The 19,569-nt window shown below is 38.4% G+C and overlaps 1 protein-coding gene across 3 annotated transcripts in view; it reads right to left on the bottom strand.

Annotated features, from left to right (window-relative positions):
- LOC108248168 (membrane-associated phosphatidylinositol transfer protein 2) overlaps positions 1 to 19,569 on the bottom strand; it is a 140,378-nt gene that overhangs the window by 18,343 nt on the left and 102,466 nt on the right. For 2 of the 3 annotated variants that reach the window (XM_037979581.1, XM_037979582.1), the window contains 8 exons: positions 17,856 to 18,026; positions 17,618 to 17,758; positions 6,297 to 6,455; positions 5,377 to 5,525; positions 3,671 to 3,787; positions 2,227 to 2,343; positions 1,999 to 2,147; positions 1,736 to 1,885 (listed from right to left, as the gene is read on the bottom strand). In XM_037979581.1, coding sequence (XP_037835509.1) covers positions 1,736 to 1,885; positions 1,999 to 2,147; positions 2,227 to 2,343; positions 3,671 to 3,787; positions 5,377 to 5,525; positions 6,297 to 6,455; positions 17,618 to 17,758; positions 17,856 to 18,026 — 1,153 coding nt within the window. Of the gene's footprint in view, positions 1 to 1,735; positions 1,886 to 1,998; positions 2,148 to 2,226; positions 2,344 to 3,670; positions 3,788 to 5,376; positions 5,526 to 5,953; positions 6,191 to 6,296; positions 6,456 to 17,617; positions 17,759 to 17,855; positions 18,027 to 19,569 lie in introns of all 3 variants that reach the window. The other variant, XM_017436750.3, reaches the window with a different exon arrangement.

Below are 19,569 nucleotides of genomic sequence, written 5' to 3'. Positions count from 1 at the left end.
GCTTGTGTACAGTCTCAGGATGCTGGATTTGGGGTGGAACCCTCCATGCATGGTTAGTAGCTTTCGAGTCTTAACATCTGTGGTCTTCATTTCTTCCTTTGGCCAAGTAATTATTCCTGCAGGGTATCTGATTACTGGTAAGGCATAGCTGTTTATCGCACGGATCTTGTTCTTGCTTCTCAGGACTTGCCTTATTCGTTGGAGGTATTAAGCTGTGGCTCCTTTCCTTGTGGCCTCATCGAGGTGACCGGAGTGGCACCCGGTGTGGTCTTCTGTTGCTGTAACCCATCTGCTTCAAGGTTAGATACGTTGTGTGTTCAGAGATGGTATTTTACAAACCATTGTTTGTAACAAGTGATTATTAGAGCTACGATTGCCTTTCTGTCATCTCAAGCCAGTCTGCTCATTCAAGGTTTTTTGACCACTCAACTGCCACTTACTGAATATTTTCTCTGTTATAGACTATTCCCTTTTACACTTGAGAAATGGCTGTGTGTAAAAACCCCAGTAGGTCAGCAGTTTCTGAAATACTCAGACCAGTCAAACTGGCACCAACGACCACACCACATTCAAAGTGACTTAAACCTAATTTCTTCCCGATTCTGATGCCCAGTTTGAATCTCAGCCAGTCATCTTCATCACATCTGCATGAGTTTCAGTTTTTAGGCATGCCTAAAAGCTGAAACCCCCCCCATTTTTCTGAAACCCTGCCCGTTTTTCTACATGGGTGGTTTACTTCAAGCTTGGGTCCTCTAGCAAAAGGCCTAGGAGCTTGAAGATTCTGCACAGTGTCTTAGCTGTTCCTAGGATTGTCCTCTTCTGGACAGAGATCTTTGAGGTTGTTCCTGGGATCTGTTGGACCCACTCTTTGAATTTGGGGGATAATGCATCACCAAGGATAGTGAAAAAAGCCAGAGCTAAGATGCAGTGGGACTAACAGATCCAGACTGACAAACAGGGGATGGCTAACTAACCAGACACTGTGGTGGTCAACAAGCTACAGAAGAAGGAAATGATTTGGGTTTCCTGAGCTAACACTTTGTTATGCTGCTATAGGTTTAGACTGCTGGAGTGCATGCGTACATTTTTTCACTCTGCTGCCTTTCCTCACTCTCTTCATGGTTACACATGCAGTTATTGGTGCCATTAACCTGTATTTTTCTTTCCATTGAAACTACAGTTGGAGCAGTACTTCTTTGGGTCTCTTTTATGTTCTCTGAAACCTCAGCTGGTTGAGGCAGATGTTCACTCATTTCTTCCTGTTAAAAGGAAGAAACCTCCTGCAATCTTCCTTTCCACTGTCGCCTTCGTGCTGCTCAAGATGGAAGATTGTGATGTAGTGAAGCTTTAGTGCAACTTTTACTAATTGGTGTTTCATAATGTACTGTATGTGAATGCAATATATTAAAATAAGGATTGACTTGATTGTAATTGGATTTGAACCTGGATCTGAATTGTGCCAAAGTGAGAATTCATTGCAGTCTACTGGCTTCATTAAATAAACAACTTTTTAAAAATTAGTAAATTGAAATATATTGAATGTAAATATACTGTTTTATAATTCATTTGAACTGACTAACTGGATTTGAATCTGGATGTTTTGCGATTGGATTCATGACATAGACCTATTTTTTTTGTACAAGTCCCTGACATGATTTTTATTGTGAATTGACACCATGTATATAATAAACTAAACTGAAATCAACTGAATATAATGTACTTGTGTTTTTCTTACCTCACCACATCCACAGCTCCGGCTCGAACTTTGGGGTCACTTCCCATTATGGACACACTGGCAGCAAATGATCCATCAATACTGAAAACCACAAACTCTGTCCCTTTTGGTACAATCGTAAGATAACTGTCAGCAAACGTATGGTCACCTCTGTTGCAGAAAAGACGAGGTGAAAGCAGCAGAGATTACAAAAAAGATCATTTAAATTCACTAACAGGTGCTTGCTTTGGAGGAGAGGGGATGGGGTTTTGAAGACGGCAAACCTGACAACCATTTTGACCGGATACACCCCGATACCCAGCCTTTTTCTCTCCGGGATCACGTAAGAGACACGTCCACTGCTGTTTGTAAGCTCTGTGTTAAAGTGAACCCACTCTCCAGAGGGAGGCTGGGTCATGATGTGAATGTCAATCTGCAGAAAAAATGATAAGTCTGAATATTTCATTCATTGTGTGATTAATGATTATATACTATAATTGTTCAATCTGCACCTTCTCTCCAGTGAGAGTGACCATGTCCAAAGGGCCATACATGAATCGTCCTGTCACTGCCTGCAATCCATCCTCCGTGAACACAGTATCATTCACACGATGGTTGGCTGTCACATTCTAAGGGAAACAAAAATATAATCAGTCTTCCCAAAGAGTGATAAATAAGCTGATCTGACTGTCACAATTCCAAAAAGATTATAGGGCTAGCATTCTTTTAAAAAAATGCATATTACCTGCTGCCTTTTGTGCCAGAGTTTTAAATTAAGATCTTCTTATGTTGAGAAATGACATCATGCTCAATCACATGTGATTTTGCAGGAGCATGCCTAATCTGATAACACTCAGCGTATATGTTGTGTTTTATTGTCAGCTACTACCACATCACATTTTAAAGCAATATTTGTAAAACTTAGCAGCGGTGGCCATCTTGAATGGCATTTATTCCAAATGTTAAATAATTGTAGATGTACCTCCAGTGATCACCTTCTGTGAGTTTCATTAAAATCTACCCAATTGTTCATGAAATATTTTGTTAACAGACAAACAGGGTTTACTCTAAAAGCAAATGCCAAAGTTTTAGGCAAAGACATCACAGAATGTGTAGTGCTCAAAGTATGTGGTGGAGATGACTTTCAACTTCCATACTAAATTTTACCTCAACATCTGAACAATTGACAGGGTTATCATCAGTGTGCTGTGGTGGCCATCTTGAATTAGGTTGACTCCAAAAGTTAATCAGTTGTAGGTGTATGTCTAATACTTATTTTCTGATAGTGTCATTAAAGTGTCCAGTGGTTAATGAGCTGTTTTCACATTAGAGGCTTGTTAGGGTCTTTGTATGCCTGGCTCATGTGAACAAAGTGGCCTATTTGTGAGCCAGGCAAACAAAGACCCTGACAAGCCTCTAATGTGAGGATAGTGAGTGTAATCTGCATGTGAATGTAGCTTACATATTATCTCCATATAAAAGCTTGAACTCCATACTCTGCTTTTTTGAACTGATAAAGCTTCTTTGATGAGAAGTGAAATGTCTTCAACTACAGACTAGAAGTCCAGTTGTCTTTGTATTTTTTTTTTTTACTTTTTTTTACCATGTCCTGCATAACTGAGAATCTGCAGAAGCTTATTTCATATACATGCTATGTTGTAAATCAATCAATAAATAATTAAAGGACAAAAGTTATATCCAAGAACATCTCTTCTAACTATTAGCTTTCTGTTTTGACTATATTAATTGCGTGGTGAACAATTGTAAATTAAAGATATGTGGAAGAAGCTACAGTTAGTACAGAAATAATTATTCCGACAGAAGTTTTGGGGGTTTTATGTATAAAGTTATGTGAGCTAAAATCAACATTATTATGTCTAAATTTTTCAGTCTCTACCTTTTTTCTCCTTTCATAACATCACTTGGTGAAAATCAATTTAAACACAGACATCTCACCCGAATTTTGACATGAGTCCTTTTGCGAAGCCACTTCTCTCGAGGTTTGGATGGAGTGAATTCAGAAACCTCTTCGCCATCCAGCTCCAAAATACTGGAGTTCTCATGTCTCATTACCTAAAGAAGCCAAAAGACAGTTACATTAAAGAAAATAAGTAAGAACATTTGAATTATAACCCTGCTTTGTGCTTAGGTGCTGTTATTCCACAAGTATACAAAAGCCAGAGATGTGACAAACGTAAAAGTGATAAATTCTCTAGAAAGGATTTCAGTAGCAGATCTTATTGCAATATGTACTGTAGCTGAAAATGGTTACACTACATTACTAGCATAGCTTAATTCATTAGCTGTAATTCCAGCTGCATTTTTAAACTAAATATCTAAGAAGTAAATGTCTAATACGTAGCTGTAGACATCTCAAACACACAATCCTCCTAATGCATGTGAGAAATGTAAGAGAAAGTATTCAAAAATATGAAAAGGCAGCTCTAGATTAAGGCTTTGTCTTTTCCTTTGTGGGATACTGTAGGAAGAGAATGCTGCAACACAAAGAAAGGATGGCAAAGCAACAATTTGTGTTTTGCCACAGCAAACAGTCAGGGCCTTAGAGATTCAATGATATTGATAAATATTATTTTAAAATAAGTTAAAATAAAAATGACTTCAACCAATTTTACAAAATAAATTAAAATAATTCATAGCTTGCTATTTATAAAGATGCTACTGTGATTTCAGTCCAAGCAGAGTATTGGAGGTAGTTTTGATTTGGAAAAAAAAAAGACCCAATCAGAATTTTTTTGTATGCGATGACTGGGCAGAATTGTTTCTACAAAAGGGTGTTTGGTTTCCATATCAGAATCTTTAGACTATTAAAACAAATCACAGTATACATCCAGATAGTTTGATCAGCTAGTTAAATTTGGAGTTGTAGCCAGTATGTGTTTTTCTTGGACTCGTAAGAATTTTTAACAGGCCTGGTGGCTACTTTTCGTAGAAGGTGGAGTTAAAGCTGGTTTGCTGTCTTTAGATACACTGAATATAACAACAAGTGGATATAATATTGTCACCGAATTATTATCAAAAGGTTTTTCAAGACAACTCAAATCCTTGTAGCTGTGCAGCATCTGATACCAGAGGAAATAATCATCCAAAAAAGTGATTTACAACTGGAAAAAATAGGACTTAAAATTTTCAGAAGCAATATCTCAGAATGAGCGTAACAGAGCTACGCCAACATGCAGCCACCTTGAGCAGCGCAATTCTAGAAGCTGATAAGATGATAAGAGGGATGGAGCTATAGCTATAGCTGTTTTGTGATATTTTGCAAAATGTGTTAGCACTCAGAGTATGTGTTGAGGATGACTCTCAGCTTCTACCACAAAATTCCACCTTAATATCCATAAATCTGATTGAGTTATCGCCATTTATAAGTTTGCTAAGGTCAATTAGCTGTAGCGACCATCTTGAATTAGGTTGACTCCAAAATATGAATGACTACTTTCTGAAAGTTTCATTAAAACACCTCCAGTAGTTTTAAGCTGACAAAACAACAAACACATACACAGACATTGGCAAACCATTATTGCTCTTTTGACTTCAGCAGCAGGCAATAATTAAATTTATTTACCATTATTAATTGGCTTAATTGTTACATAATGGAACAAAAGCAACTGGTTAGCAACTTAGCAACAGTTTAATTTACAAACCTGTCTGAGCAGGAATGAGACAACGTCTGTGGACTCCCAGTACGAGGCGTGGAAGAGATGAGGCAGAGCCACAGTTGGAAATGCTGTCAGAGCATCAGGACAGTACAGAGCGTAGTCCATCCTCTTAATGCCCCATAACCGAGAGGCAACTATGGAAATGAAGGAGAAAACAAAAACAATCAGTTTGCAGGATCTTTGTTGATTTTTAATTTTTTGTTTTTTGTTTTTCTTCCTCAGTAAGAGATGAAAAGCTCAGAATCAATTGGTCAAAAGTGCAGCAAGGATTAAACTAAGAGGCTCTATGAATAACATTTGTACACAGGTTTAAAGCACACACTTCAGTCTCTAGACAGGATTTGTGCTATTTTTTTACTTTGTTTGTTTTTATGGTTCAAATTTGAGACCAGGTTTAGGAGTTGTGCAAGAAAGAGTCTGGATCTCCTATGTAAATTTTCAAAACACGACAACTGAGGAGGACTATCTGAGAGAGGACAGAAGAGAAGGAACACAGCACAGGGCATGAGGACAGGTCCTAGAATCCTTTACTCATGCACTCTTACAACAACTCTCATGGTACCTTGCACTCTGTTCTTCAGCAGCACAGATGACTTGGGCACCAAGCTGATGTCTGTGATGTCAGATGTGACATTAGTGAGGTCAAAGGTCATGTCAGAGCTAATGTCTGAGCTGTGCTCAGACTCCTGTCTGGGGAACACCCGATGGGTTTTGCTGCAGGAGCTTGGGCTCCGACAAGTGAACCTACTGTAAGGTAGAGGCAGCTGTGACAGCAGGCAGGGCCATTTACTGTGGCTCACTTCACATTTGAAGGTGTTTGGAGGGAGGAAATTAGAATGAACACACAAACTCTCAATTTTAACTCAAAAACTGGGATCATTCTGAAGAGGTCAGAGTTGTCTTACTTGAGGTAATGTTGGTAGCTGTGTAAGAGTCAGCTAAGCCTGATGCCTGGCTGGCTATGCTGGCCTCACTGGCCCTGCGATGGCAGCGAAGATAGGGAACACCTGGGGATGTTGTGGCTGGACACTGTCTATCAGCCATATGTGACTGAAGAATATTAGCTGAAGAAACAAAAACACAACAATTACTGCAAAATGTATGTTATCATAGAGCAGGGAAAAATAAACCATGAATGCAAAACATTGTGGATATATATAAACATATATATATATATATATATATATATTCATCCATCAATCAAATTTCATTACCCGCTTCTCCATTCACCCTGACACCCTGGACAGGTCACAAGTCCATCACAAGGCCACATAGAGACAAACAACCATTACCTCTCTCTCTCTCTCTCTCTCTCTCTCTCTCTGTCTCTCTCTCTCTCTCTCTCTCTCTCTCTCGGAGTGAATGGCGGAGTGAATGGAGCTAGAGAAGGGTGTGTCAGAGTGAGTGGTTTGGCTTTTGGCATTATGCAAGTTGTCGAAGGTGGCGTGGATTTTGACAAGCTGACACGTCAGCGTGCTGTCATACAGACAGTGATTTGTTCAGTAGAGGAGGCTGCTTTATCTGTAGGAGTGGTAGGTTGTAATAGCATTAAATCTGCTTCTGGTACGAATGGAGCAATTGTTATTTTTCTTGATAGTACATCTAAAGCCAATAATTTGGTAGAAAGGGGTGTTGTCATTCATGACACTTTTACGCCGGTTCTCCCACTGGGAAGTCCAGCTAAAAAAATTATTATCTCCAATGCTCCCCCGTTTATTAAAAATGATCTCAAGGATTTCTCACAGTTAGTTTCACCCATAAAGATGGTGTGTTTGTGTTGTAAATCTGTGCTTCTCAAGCATGTTGTGTGCCACAGAAGGCAGGTATTTATGATCCTCAAGGATACTGCTAATGAGCTTAACTTATAGATGGGTTTAATTACATGGTTTTTGCCTCTTCTGGAAATATGAAGTGCTTTGCTTGTGGTGCAGAAGGACATTTAATTCGATCTTGCCCAGAAAAGGTTAAGAATACACAGTTGGTGATTGATGCAGCCGATGGATGGGTGCTGGCAATGACGTCGGATGGGCGGGCATTGGCTGCCCCTGTGGCTGCTGGGACCGTTGGCGGCTGCACTTCGGTGAGTGAAGCGGGCTGTGATGCCGCCAGTGGTTCTGCTGTTGTTGGTGCGGATTCCGATGGGGCCGTGGGCCTTGGTGAGCCTGTTGTTGTTGCTGCAAAGGAACAGTCTGAGCTGCAACATTTTTTAAATTTGTGATCGTTCCAATGATAAGGATAAGGATAATCCAAGAGAAGCCGATGTAACAGACAGTGATATGAATAATAACCAGTCTGTGAATAGTTCTGATGCCAACTCAGGGCTAAAAAGTACTGAAGAAATTGTTGGTGAAAGCTTTTGTGAGGATGACAACATGTTTCTTTCTACTGAAAGTTAAGGCCAAATATGAGAATGTGAATTTTGTTTTTCTTAATATATATGCTCCAACTAAACATGGGCTCACCACCTATGGGAGGGGCCAAAGGGGTCGGGTGCAATGTGGGATGGGTGGTGGCCGAAGGTGGGGACCTTGGCGGTCTGATCCTCGGCTACAGAAGCTGGCTCTTGGGACGTGGAATGTCACCTCTCTGGTGGGGAAGGAGCCTGAGCTGGTGTGTGAGGTTGAGAGGTTCCGGCTGGAAATAGTCAGGCTCACTTCAATGCACGGCTCTGGCTCTGGAACCAGTCTCCTTGAGAGGGGTTGGACACTCTTTCACTCTTCGTTTTCCGGCATTTTATAGGAGCATTTTATCTGTGTGGACACTGCTGAGGGAAAAAGAGACAACAGCAGGCTGACTCTCTACACTGGCTGCTGCAGGAACCGGTGTTGTTTGGGAGTCTTTTGGATTATCCTGTTTGGGGTAAAACAAACTTATCCAGACTGCTACACTCTGCCAAAGTCTATTTTCTGAGGACAGTGGTAGAGCTGGCTGGACCTCGACTGGATAATACTGTTCAACTTGCTTCTCGTTTGGGAATAAAATCTATTTAAGTTGTTGGTCAGCTTTTGAGCTACTGGAGACACAAACTTAGTGAACAAGAATGTTTTCTGCTGACTGATTATTATGAAAGTGCTGTGTTACCAAACCAATTGGACCCCTTCCCATCCATCAGAGTGTTTCCTGTTTTGAAGAACTGCTCTGGTCCTCTGCTGGATTCGGTGGACAGTAAAGGTTTCTCCCTAAAAGGAGCCTCTGGAAAAATTATCTAATTATCTATAGAATGATGGTAAAAACTCTCAATCAAAACAAGCTGAATGGATGTAGTGACACAGAATGGAGAACTCATCTCTCCTTAGCACTCAACATCAAACCTAAGTGAACATATTTGTATAAGCCTCCTCTAATGAAAAAAAACATGTAGATTTGCAATGGAGAATTCTTCATGGTATTATAGCTGTTAATTCTTTTGTTTCTGTTATTAACCCTACTGTTGGGGAAAATGTTTATTCTGTAAACAGAGAGAAACACTGTTTCATTGTTTTTCTGAATGTGTTTGTCTTTCAGCTCTGTTTGTACTTTTGGGAACTATATTCAGTGGATGTGGGAAGTTTTCACAAAGCTTGTATTTATTTATGGTTTTAAATTTACTCACCAGGGAAAGAGTATGTGTCTTCAAGAAGGTAAATTATCACAAAATGTGACAAAGGTGTTGGCTGTTCCCGTTCAGCTGTGTCTAGAAATCTGGTCCAATTACAAATAAAATGGGCAGATTGTAAAAGGGAAGCATACTGTTCGAGCAACGAAGGCAACAAAGCATCAAGATAGAAAACTTAAAGCAATATTTCTTGAAAATAGAAAATGCACAACAAAACAAATGAGACACATGTGAGCTTAAACTGCAGTCAGTGTCTTGGAAAGAACTGTAAGAAATCTTCTGAAATAAATGGAATTGAAATAAAATTAAACCATTACCACCCAAACAGAAAACATCAAAGTTACAGTGGGCTAAAAAAAAGCAATCATGGACTGAGAGTGACTGAATGAAAATGTTATGACAGGTAAAGACACGGGGAGCTGTCAGTCATTACATCTTCAATAAATGCCAAAGTCTACCTTGACATTTTGGACACTTTTCTTATTCCATCAGTTGAAAGGATGTTAGGTGATGATGACTTAAATGTAAAATGAAATAAAATATAAAAATAACGAGTTTTCATGCTTTACTTTTAGTTAAACACTTCTATAAAACATTCCAGAAGCCCATTTCTCTGATTTAAAATGTTATTGACTTGTTTTTAAAGTTTTTGTATCAACATCTTGAAGTAAGGGGATTGTGTGGGTGGTGTTACCTCCCTGGTTGGTGATATATTCTGTGCCATGGCCAGCTGTGATAGACCACTGTAGGATACTGAGGAGGTTACTGTCATGTTGTTTATTAGTGAAAATGGAAGCAGAAGAAGAATCAAGTTTTGTTAACAAGAGTACTGGTTTGAAAGCACTTTCTTTTTTATGATTTTTCCTTTTTTTTTTGGTCTTTGCTGTCAGGAACCCGAGCCTCAGATTTCACAAGGGGAAGCCCCAAGCTGTACAATGACGTCGCACATTCTTCAAGAAGGTTCCCATCCAGATAGCTACAGGCAGCGGGTGGCTGTCAGACATTGAGAGAAGGCAGTCATTTTTAAACTATGGCTCTGGTCAGCTGGTCTTTCAACGCAATTAATCAAATTTTCTTGACGGGAAAACAGAACTTGGGAGAGCTCGACTTACCCTGAGGTGACATTTTTTGCTGGATACACAATGGATTCCTGTAGGAAATGGAATATTGTTTGTCTGACAATTTTTGTCTTTGGAAGATCTTTGCATATTTGGGTTTTTGATAACAGGATTTCTGCTGTTTGGATTAGGCAGTTACATGACTTATTGTCAAATTCGTTTGATGGGTTCAGCGGTCAACAATCGAACTGTGTGGTTACGGGAGCTGAATCTCAAGTTGTATGCAATCCTTTTACAGGACCGCAGACTGAATTGGGGTTTTGAAACTTTCAAGACTTTCAAGGCAGATGGAAACAAGTCTGCCTTAACCAAAACAATTATTGTTTGTGAATATTGTCTTCCCTAGGCTGACCTTGGTCAGCTACAGTATCTTCAATTTCTCCCCGGATTTTATGTAAACAAGATGCTCTGCTCCCTCTGCCTAAGGACATCTGTGGATCTGCTCTGGGCTAGCTGATTGTCGTGATTTTAGGCAGGGATTTAGCCCACATGCAGAACACACTCAGGAGCCAGGAAATAGGAATATAAAGATTTATTGAATACAGTGAATAGTGTACTGGAAGCCAGGAACAAAGATACTGGAGCAGCAACTGTGATGGAAGACAGAGGATTAGTTGGTGGTCTGTTGATGGGGATGATTTTTTTGGCAGCAGTAATGCTTACTGGAAGATGAAGATGACTTTTCCTGTAGGAGTCCAATATACAAGTCTGAGTCCTGTTGTGGTGGAATCCAGTTGGGTCTGAGATCCGGTGGTGTTGGAGGGTGAGCAGGGTTTGGTCAGGGAAGGCACTTGGTCTATGAAGATCAAAGTCTCTGAACTATGGAACCTGGAACAACAAAAGGCTCCATGAAGCAAAGTCCAAGACATTAGTTAGGTCTAGAGGGTACTCACATACCATACAGGTAAAACGCCCTGACGGTGAAGTGTTGGCTGCAGCGTCCTTTTAAGCCTCCCTTGATGAGCTGATTATTAGAACCACCTGCTGGTAGCTCCTCCTGATGACAGGCACCCTCTGCTGGATCTCAGGTGGAAATAGCAGGCAAAAAACAAAAACTCCAGACTCCTGACAGTGATAAACATTCCATCACAATATCAAAGACAATGGCCTCTGTGATGTGATACATGGACTTATCTGCAAACACACACGCACACATACAACATGCGCCACATCGTCTTCCACCGCCTCTACACACACACACACGCACTTTCCGCTGTTTCTGAGTCATCTCTGTTATCCCGCTCCCTCCTTCACTATCTTAGTATCAAAGTAATTCTTAGGTTGGCTGTTAGCAGACCTTGGTACTGTTAGTTAGACTCTTAGTAGCTCAGTGACGTGCGGTGAGGTATCATGGTTGGTGAGGCACTGACTCCTTTAGAGTCAGATTTACAAATATACAAATCCAAAAGGGTAGCTTATTCAATTGGCTACTGGTTATTTCATATCTCATCAGCGTTCTTCACACACACACACACACTCTCTCTCTCTCTCTCTCTCTCTCTCTCTGTCTCTCACTCACTCACTCACACACGCTTCCGCGCACTTGCACACACATAGTAGTATTAAGGATAAGATAAGAAAAAATGTTACAATTATCGTTTTGGCAGTCCCATGGAGCAAAACAAAACTTAACGGCTGGCAGCAGTGCACGTGACTCTCACTGGCCTCTGTGTGAAAGGACAGCAGCAACAAGCACCCGTTGGCTCACGTGCGCCCCCTTCAGTGCGGCAGAGTACTGCCTGCCTCACCCTGTGCCTTTTCACCGCGGTTTTATGTCCCTTCAGCAAAACTAAATATGTCACTAACAAACATTAAACGTAAATGGGTAAAGACATTAGCCAGACTGTGGAAAATCAGACTACATAAACCATTATATTGGCAACATGCAGCGATACAGCAACAGGCATGGGCCAATTGCATGTATCAACCCAGTTTGTGATGGATTGCGCAATCAGAGGTGAGGCTCGGCTCGTTGCTGCCGCACTTCGCATTTCACCCTCATATTTGAACAGGAAATATGCAATTTCAGCGATTTTGACTATAAAAATGCGATTTATACCATAAAAATGTTCGAAAATTACTCATACATAAAGATCAGTGGACAAATATTAATATTCATTTTGTGTTATGATTTTTTTTTTTTCTTGTCATGATGACAGGGGAGGCTCTGCCTCACCTGCCTCCGCTGACCGCACGTCCCTGTAGTAGCTTTAGTTTAGCAGTTTATGTTAGCTTATTTATCTTAGTAATTATTATGTTGGCTGTTAGCGGGCCTCTGGTACTTTTAGTCATGTTGTACCCTTAGCTTAGCATTGTCATGTTTCAGTTTATGTTAGCTTATTTAGCCTCCCTGTACATTTAGTTTAGTTTAGTTTATCTTAGCTCATAATTTGACTCTCTTAGCCTAATTGTTGTTTAGTTCAGCGTTAACTTCATCGTGATTTATTTAGATTATTTTTGCTACTATTTTGACTGTTTTAGCTCATGTTTTAGATATGTTTAGTTTCATGATTTCATTTAGATTATCCTATATTTGATTATGATGTTTCTATGCTGTTTGCTGTACCTCTGTATTTGATTGTACCTGCTGTATTTGATTATGTACCCAATTGTTGTTTCTGTGTTGTAAAGCACTTTGAATTGCCTTGTTGTTGTTTACTGCCTTGTTTGCAGTCCTATGTTTGGGTACAACACACTTTCTAGTGATCACAGAAACTGCCAAAGAGACCCTAGTAATTTTTTCAATCTTTTAATATTAATTTAAAATTGTTGGGAATTTTTTAAAATGCAAAAATCTTAAAACAAACACTGTTTATGACTTTCTTTTCATTTATCTTACCTTCAAAACACATTTCATTACCTCTTTATTTTTTTTAAGATAATAATTACCTTACCATAGAGCAGGGGTGTCAAACCCAGTGACGGAAGGGGGCCAAAACTAAAAATTTGGTCCTCGCCAAGGGCCAATCACAATTAATATTTATTAAAAATTACATAAATTAACCTTGGTTTTAGATGTATTATGTCAAATCATCCATAATGAAATATCAATTACCTTTTCCCAGTTACAGATTATACAGAATTTAGAGCAAACATACTTTAATGAACACAGACAAATAGATCAAACTTCATAAAGCACATCGTTAGCAGCCATTTCATACGCCTCACTCAGCTTTTGAATTAATTTTTTTTAACATTAAAACAGATTTTTTTAAAAAAGCCATCAACAAAAACCTGATCATACAGAAATTAAAACTACATATTGTTGGCTTCTAAGTCGCTGTCAAGAGAAAACTTCACTAACTAGGCTCAGTTTTTAAAAGCAAAATGAGAATCAGAGACTTTATCTGTCCCAGACTAGAGGGCCGGACCTAATGAAATCTAAACGTTATCTTGGGGGCTGGATGAAATGTTACAGAGGGTCCGGATCTGGCCCGCAGGCCTTGGGTTTGACAGGTGTGCCATAGAGAAAAGGATTAAAAAAACTTTCCTTCAAGAAAGATAAAATTACAATGGCATGGCCTGCAAACAGTCCGGCTCTCAGTTGAAAATCTCTGGTGGAAATTTAAAAAGATTGGTCAATGACAAAAATCCAACCTGCAGTAATTAAAGACAGCTGGAACCAGATTGATGAAAAGTATTGTTTGTCATTAGTTAGGGTCATACCTCAGAGAATTCAAGCTGTTATAAAAGCCAGAGGTGGTGCAACGAAGGCAGAGTGTTTTTCTAATGATTATATGAATTTTTCTTCAAAACTGAGTGATTCTATAACTTATTTTACTACTTCATCTAAAAAAAGCAATTGAGACTTGACTACAACAAGAGGCATATGTCCATCTTAGTTTGTTTATTTAATACCAGTGTCGTGTGGTGGAGAAGGAGGCGAACCCAGAGCGCAGACTCATCTTCAGAAAAAGAACTAACTTATTAAAATAAAAGATAACCAAAAACAAAGGCTGACGTGGCATCAAAACTAAACATATCAAAAATTCTAACAGGGGCAAAACATGAGGCAAACCATGAAACCACAATACTGCGCATGTAAGCGACAATGAACCAGCAGTGAGTGGAGGAAATGACCAGGTTTAAAAACCGGAGGGTAATTGGGTGAAGTGGGCACAGGTGAGATGATTACAAAACTAGGAGCAGGTGTAGATGGGTGTGACAAGTAAACGAGAAATAGACTGAGGAGAAGTGCATGATGACAGAGGCACAGAGACAAGACAAAACATGAAGACAACAAAAGAAACAATAAATCAAATACAAAAACACAAAGAAAACCTAAATCCTGACAGCCAGAAGGTTGGAATTTTGAAAAATTATAATTTTGTGGCATGTCTGTAATTTTTTTATACAAAAATTGAAACAGTATCAGCTCACCCAAGGCCCAAAATAAAGAAACAAAAATCAGATTTCTGGCCAATTATAAACCTATATCTAATCTCCCATTCATCTCAGAAATTATTGAGAAAATAGTTTCAAATCAGTTATGTGAACATCTGGACAGAAATAATCCATTTGAAAAGTTTCAGTCAAGATTAGAGCTCATCATAGCACAGAAACAGAAGTAGTGAAAGTTACTTATGATATTCTCCTGTCTTCAGAGAGTGGACTTGTGTCCATACTTGTCCTGTTAGATCTCAGTGCTGCATTTGATGCAGTTGATCACAATATTCTATTACAGAGGCTTTAACATGATATTGAGATTACAGGAATGACTTTAAAATGGTTTAAATCATATTTATGTGATAGATTCCAGTTTCTTCATATTATTAATGAATCTTCTTCATACACCAAAGTGTATCATGGAGTTCCTCAGGGTTCAGTCCTAGGACCAATACTCTTCACTTTATATATGCTTCCATTAGTTTAAGTTATTAGACAGCATGGGATAAACTTTCATTGTTATCCTGATGATACTCATTTATATTTATCCATGAAACCTGATGAATCCAATCAGTTACTTAGATTACAAACATGTCTTGAAGACATAAAAACCTGGATGACTCTTAGTTTTCTGCTTTGCAACTCAGACAAAACAGAGGTACTGGTTTTTGGACCTGAGCATTTTAGAAATAAACTTTGAAGCCTTTCACTTCCTGTGGATGGCATTAATTTGGCTTCCAGTTCTAATGTAAAGAACCTTGATGTTATTTTTGATCAGAATATGTCTTTTAATCCCCACGTTAAAAATGTTACCAGGACAGCTTTCCTCCACCTGCATAAATCATTAAAATTAGAAACATCTTGTCTCAAAATGATGCAGAAAAACTGGTCCATACATTTATCATGTCTAGGCTGGACTATTGGAATTCTTTATTATCTGGGTGCCCAAAAAACTCTATTAAAACTCTTCTGTTGATCCAAAATGTTGCTGGTAGACATGTATTGAAAGGTGGAAGGACAAATCATATTTCTCCAGTTTTAGCTTCTCTCCACTCTCTCCCTCTAAAAATCTGAATATAATTTAAAATCTTACTTCTAACATACAAAGCTCTCAATAACCAAGCTCCATCTTATATTTAAGATCTTCTTGTTCTATGTTTTTTAAACAGACCACCTTCTTTCTCACTGAAGGTTTACTTGAGGTTCCTAGAGTTTCCAAAAGTAAAATGGGAGGCAGAGCTTTCACTTATCAGGCTCCTCTCTTGTGGAACCAATTTCTACTTTTTGTCCTTGAGGCTAACACTCTGTCTACTTTCACAACTAGGCTTAAGATGTTCCTTTTTGATAAATCCTAGTGGGCTTTGGTTTTCTCTGCCATCCCTTAGTTATGCTGCTATAGGCTTAGAGAAACTGACCACATTTTCTCACTCTGGTGTAGTCTCTACTTGCTCTACTCTCCATGTCTGTTTATAATTATTTGTTTCATTAATGTGTTTGTCTTTTTCTTGCTCTTTATAAAACTAATCCTGAACCAGCAGTTCTTTGTTTGTCTGCATCTCTTTCCTGTCCTCTTAAACCCCACTCAGTCAAAGCAGATGGCTGGTCATCCTGAGCCTGGTTCTGCTGGAGGTTTCTTTTTTTAAAAGTCATTTTATCCTTTCAACTGTTGCCAGTCGGCTGCTCAGGATGAAAGACTGCGATGAAGTTAAGATTCAACGCAATCTGCTGGCTTCCTTACATAGATAAATTTTACTAATTGGCTTTTTTAATGCATGTGAATGTTTTTGTACAGTGCCCTGAGACTACTTTTGTTGTGAATTGGCGTTATATAAAAATAACCTGAATTGAATACAAAATTAAACAATTGAAACAACATCCTCCAAGAGTGGTGATTCCATACTTTTTGCCAGGGGTTGTAATAGCTACACTATTAATGTTAATTTAAATATTTTTTAAACGTGGGTGAGCAGAAGGACAGACAAAACAGCAGGGAAATAGGAAAAGCAAAGAAATGGAAAAAGTACAAAGACAGGACAAAAAACATAAGGACATGAAGAGATAAAGGAGACAGAAGACAAATGAGACAAAAAAGTTTGTCTAAGGAAACATAAGAAAGGATAAAAAAAACAAAAAGGACACATGGGGAAACAAAAAGAACGCATAAGATAAAAAAATATTGTGTAAGGAAACAAAGGGACACATGAGGAAGCATAGAGATAAAAAGGAAACCCTAAAAGACAAATAGGATGAATAAGGTAACAATAAGGAAGCAAAGGAAGACAAAAAGACATAAACAGACAAAAAATAAGCATAATGAGACAAAAGGAAGCATAAAAAGACAAAAAGGACAACAGAAAAACAGGCAGACAGATCTGCGTTTATGAACTAGGCTTAAGGTGTTAACTAATGTGAAAAATGTAAGAGGAAACCAGCATAAACTTCATAGAAAAACACAAAGAATTTTTACTATTTCTGCTCTGGGCTATTAAAGGTGACATGTGGAATCACAGCAAGTGTGTTTCTCACCGCCTGGTTGCAGAAATAATAACATGCAAACCAAAACACAGCCTCTGAAGTAAGCCTTAAACAATCACTGTAAGAAAACAATCAAATTCTTAAATTGTGATTGGTGGTCACTCATGTCATTTTTTATGTCTCCCTAGCTTGAGAGCAGAAAAGAAAATCGTGAAACTTAAAATGTGGCTTCAGAAAAATGGTACACTGTATCAAAAGGCTGAAACATTTGGTGATAGTTCAATATCTGGTCACTTGTTTAATGTTTGAATAAAATTTCTAGGTGAAAATATGCTTAAGTATTTAGTTTTCAAAGAGGAGTAACTTTCTGAACAATTTGAATCAACCTTCATTCATTTCAATGAGACCAAAAAAAGTGAAACGGTTAAATATTTTTAAAATTATAAAACTTACAAATGCCAAAAGTCATAGCCGTAATGTTCTGAGCAAACTGATTAGTAAAAAGTATGAAAGTATGCAGATGTAGTTACAGTTCAAAGAATATACAGAAGAAACTCAAAAGGAAAACCAAATGCATTTATTGTGTGAATGTTGAGTCAGCATTTACACTAACATTCACACAGTAAAGAGAGCAGCAAGACTGTTGACATACTTTCTGTGTGGAGCTGCGATGTCTGTGAGTGGATTATAGGAACAGGGATAGTGGTGTCTCTGCCAGTGCTTTCCTGGCAGTGGTGAACTGCATTGCTGATGGACTCCTTCAGAAGTTGGGGGTTACTCTGCACAGTGTCAACTAAAAGGCCATAGATGAAAAGGAGAAATAAACAGGTACAGTAACATGTACTGTGGTTGAGAAAAAGTTGCATTGCAGGATTTGTGAGTGGTCTTACCCAGGAGAGCTGAGTGTCCGTCACCTAGAGGGAAGCGCTGGTAGCGAGGGATGCTGAAGGGGGGAAGAACATGAAAGCTCTTTTCAAGGAGAGGCTCGAGACGGGAGGCTGAAGGGTCCGCGGGATGAAACAGATTGTAAACTTGCTGACAGGCTGGATGCAGAGCTGACACTGGAACAGGAAAAAACACAAGACCAAAAAAAGGTTTAAAAAGGTTTATGAAACTTATTCAACAGAACCACCTGTACTTGAAAAGAACAGAGACAAGTCAACCCATATTTATGACATATCAACAGCATTTTTATCTGATATTAGGTGGTCAAAAAGAGTTGTGTATTATTATTGCAACAGATCTAGTGCATCTGTAACAAGGAGTGATTCCACAGAGCACTACTACACCCTGTAAGAGATAATAGAACCATCTGAGAAACTAACTTGAAACACTCAGAGTGTGTGCAAACTTCTGCCAAGGCCATAGTTTCAATAAAAATCCAGACTGTGTTTTGTATTACTAGCAAAATTTAATCACTTATTTTTTGTAACAACCCCAACATTTCTTTAAAATTTCATTAGAAACCGGTTCATTAGTTCTTAAGCTATCTAGCTAACAGAAATGTAATAAATGGGCAGTTTAATCTTGAGATGAAATATACAATTAATCAGATCTCAACAATTGAAGGATGAAATTCATTCATCACATGGAACCCTCATAATAATAATTTTCACTGAATAAGGAAAAAACAAATTTTGTTTTTAAGGTTTTACTACAAAAATAATTTAACTCAAGAAAATAGAATCACCAATGAACAATTAAGATGACACAACAAAAATAAAACTAACACACAGATTTTAAAGAATATTTTTGTGAGAAATAACTATTAAGTAAATACTTTAAATGAGGATTTATCAATTTAAAACACAGCAACAAGTAATACGTTAGCTCAAGAATGCAAGAACCAGTTATTTCGCTAATCTCATTAAATCAAAAGGACGAAATTCAAAGATTTTATTTGATACAATTAAGAACATTGTTTCTCCACTGTGTTCATCTCAAAGTGTTTTTACGTATTCTGATTGTAATAGGTTTTTAAAAATTTTTTACGGACAAAGTTGCCAACATCAGAGCAAGTATCTCGCCTTCATTTTCCCACTGTTTGGACCCTCGTCCTCTGACTGTGGTGACGTGGTCCTCTTTTACACTAGTGACTATTAATGACATCTCCGATCTTTTAATGCATATGACGCTGTCATCATGTCCTTTTGATGTTTTTCCAACATCTCTTTTTAAAGATATTTTTATTTGCATCGGTCCCAGTGTAGTAAGCTTGATAAATTTGTCTCTTTGTTCCAGATATGTACCTAAATGTTTTAAAACTGCTGCAGTCTGTCCTCTGCTAAAAAAGCCTAACCTGGATTCTTCTATGCCCGAAAACTACAGACCTATCTCTAAACTTCCTTTCATGTCAAAGATCCTTGAGAAGGTTGTAGCACATCAATTGAACTCTTTTCTAGAAGAATACGACCTTATGGACAATTTTCAATCTGGTTTTCGCAGATTACATTCCACAGAAACAGCATTATTAAAAGTTTCTAGTGATGTGTTGATGGCAGCTGATTATGGAAACTACACTGTGTTTGTTGTTCTGGATCTGACTTCTGCTTTTGACACTGTGGATCACACTGTTCTTATCAACAGACTAAGAGATCTTTTTGG

Source organism: Kryptolebias marmoratus, linkage group LG14 (genome assembly GCF_001649575.2).
Source record: "Kryptolebias marmoratus isolate JLee-2015 linkage group LG14, ASM164957v2, whole genome shotgun sequence".
Taxonomy (NCBI): Eukaryota; Metazoa; Chordata; class Actinopteri; order Cyprinodontiformes; family Rivulidae; genus Kryptolebias; species Kryptolebias marmoratus.
This window is presented reverse-complemented; position numbering and strand designations above follow the sequence as displayed.